The 1,033-nt window shown below is 36.7% G+C and overlaps 1 protein-coding gene across 2 annotated transcripts in view; it reads left to right on the top strand.

Annotated features, from left to right (window-relative positions):
• LOC106821045 (RILP-like protein 1) overlaps window positions 1–1,033 on the top strand; it is a 9,276-nt gene continuing 8,243 nt past the window's right edge. For both annotated transcript variants that reach the window (XM_014825694.1, XM_014825686.1), the window contains exons 1-2: window positions 1–342; window positions 810–951. In XM_014825694.1, the coding sequence (XP_014681180.1) occupies window positions 70–342; window positions 810–951 (415 nt within the window). In that variant the 5' untranslated portion in view covers window positions 1–69. The remainder of the gene's footprint in view (window positions 343–809; window positions 952–1,033) is intronic.

Genomic DNA, 1,033 nt, shown 5'->3' with positions numbered 1-1,033 from the left:
GGTTGATAATTCTTCCTGGTATAGTGCTGTTTCAAGATTTTCGTACGATTTAAGTCATTATTTCCCATAATGGATTTTGAAAACGTTGCCGATATCACGGTGGTCGATGTATACGAGTCAGCAGCTGCTATTGGCAAAGAGTTTGAGAAGATAATAGAGTTGTATGGCTCGGAAGCGATCACAGACCTTATGCCTAAAGTGATCCGTGTGTTGGAACAGTTGGAGGCGTTGGCGCAAAGAAACGAACGGGAAAATGCACAAATCGGTGAATTACAGATAACTGTTCAGAAGTTGGAGTCGGAGAAAGTTGACAAGATCGCCGAAAGGTTGAAATACGAAATGGTTAGCATAGCGACCTTTTTAACTTGTGTGTGGTATCAAAACGGACGTTTTAGTTTATTTCCTTTTTCATACGACTTTATTGTTATTGTTATGTTTTCAGGGTTGTTATTGTTAAAACCCGAATAAAATATAACCAGGATTCGTTTAGTTTATTGTTTAAGCGAATGTAAACAACCGTACGTGAAAACCTAAGGGTCAGAAAGATTTTAGTCATAATAGAATAATACTAATCCTATGAAAGGTCTGTTGGTGAACAAATTTCTCATCACCATAAACCATAATATTTTATTAAAAGTATGCAACACCCCTGCAGATTGAAACAATATTGTGATTAGGCAAGCGATGCTTATTTGGTTAATCGTTGTTAGTACAAATTGTAAATGTGTTGTTTTAGTAACATCAACTCTCCTTGAAAGCAGATTTATACTGTGTAGTAATAATGTGTGTGCAAATTTGGTGAATATCAGGAGATGGAGCAGATGGAGGAGTCATGGAAGTTGGAGACAACCGAGTTAATGCAAACAATCCGCAGGTTACAAGAAGAAAATAAGCGTTTGTCTATTGAACTTGCCGAGACAGAGGGTGAGGAGAGTCAAAAACCTGTTGAGAGTAAGTATATAGGTCTACTCCATGCATATTTTATTTACTACCTGTGTGCTTATCTATATATCTATATCTATATCTCTATCTA

This window comes from Priapulus caudatus, unplaced genomic scaffold (assembly GCF_000485595.1).
Source record: "Priapulus caudatus unplaced genomic scaffold, Priapulus_caudatus-5.0.1 Scaffold3, whole genome shotgun sequence".
In the NCBI taxonomy this organism is placed as follows: Eukaryota; Metazoa; Priapulida; class Priapulimorpha; order Priapulimorphida; family Priapulidae; genus Priapulus; species Priapulus caudatus.
The sequence above is the reverse complement of the archived record's forward strand: the minus strand, read 5'-3'. Positions and strand labels throughout refer to the sequence as shown.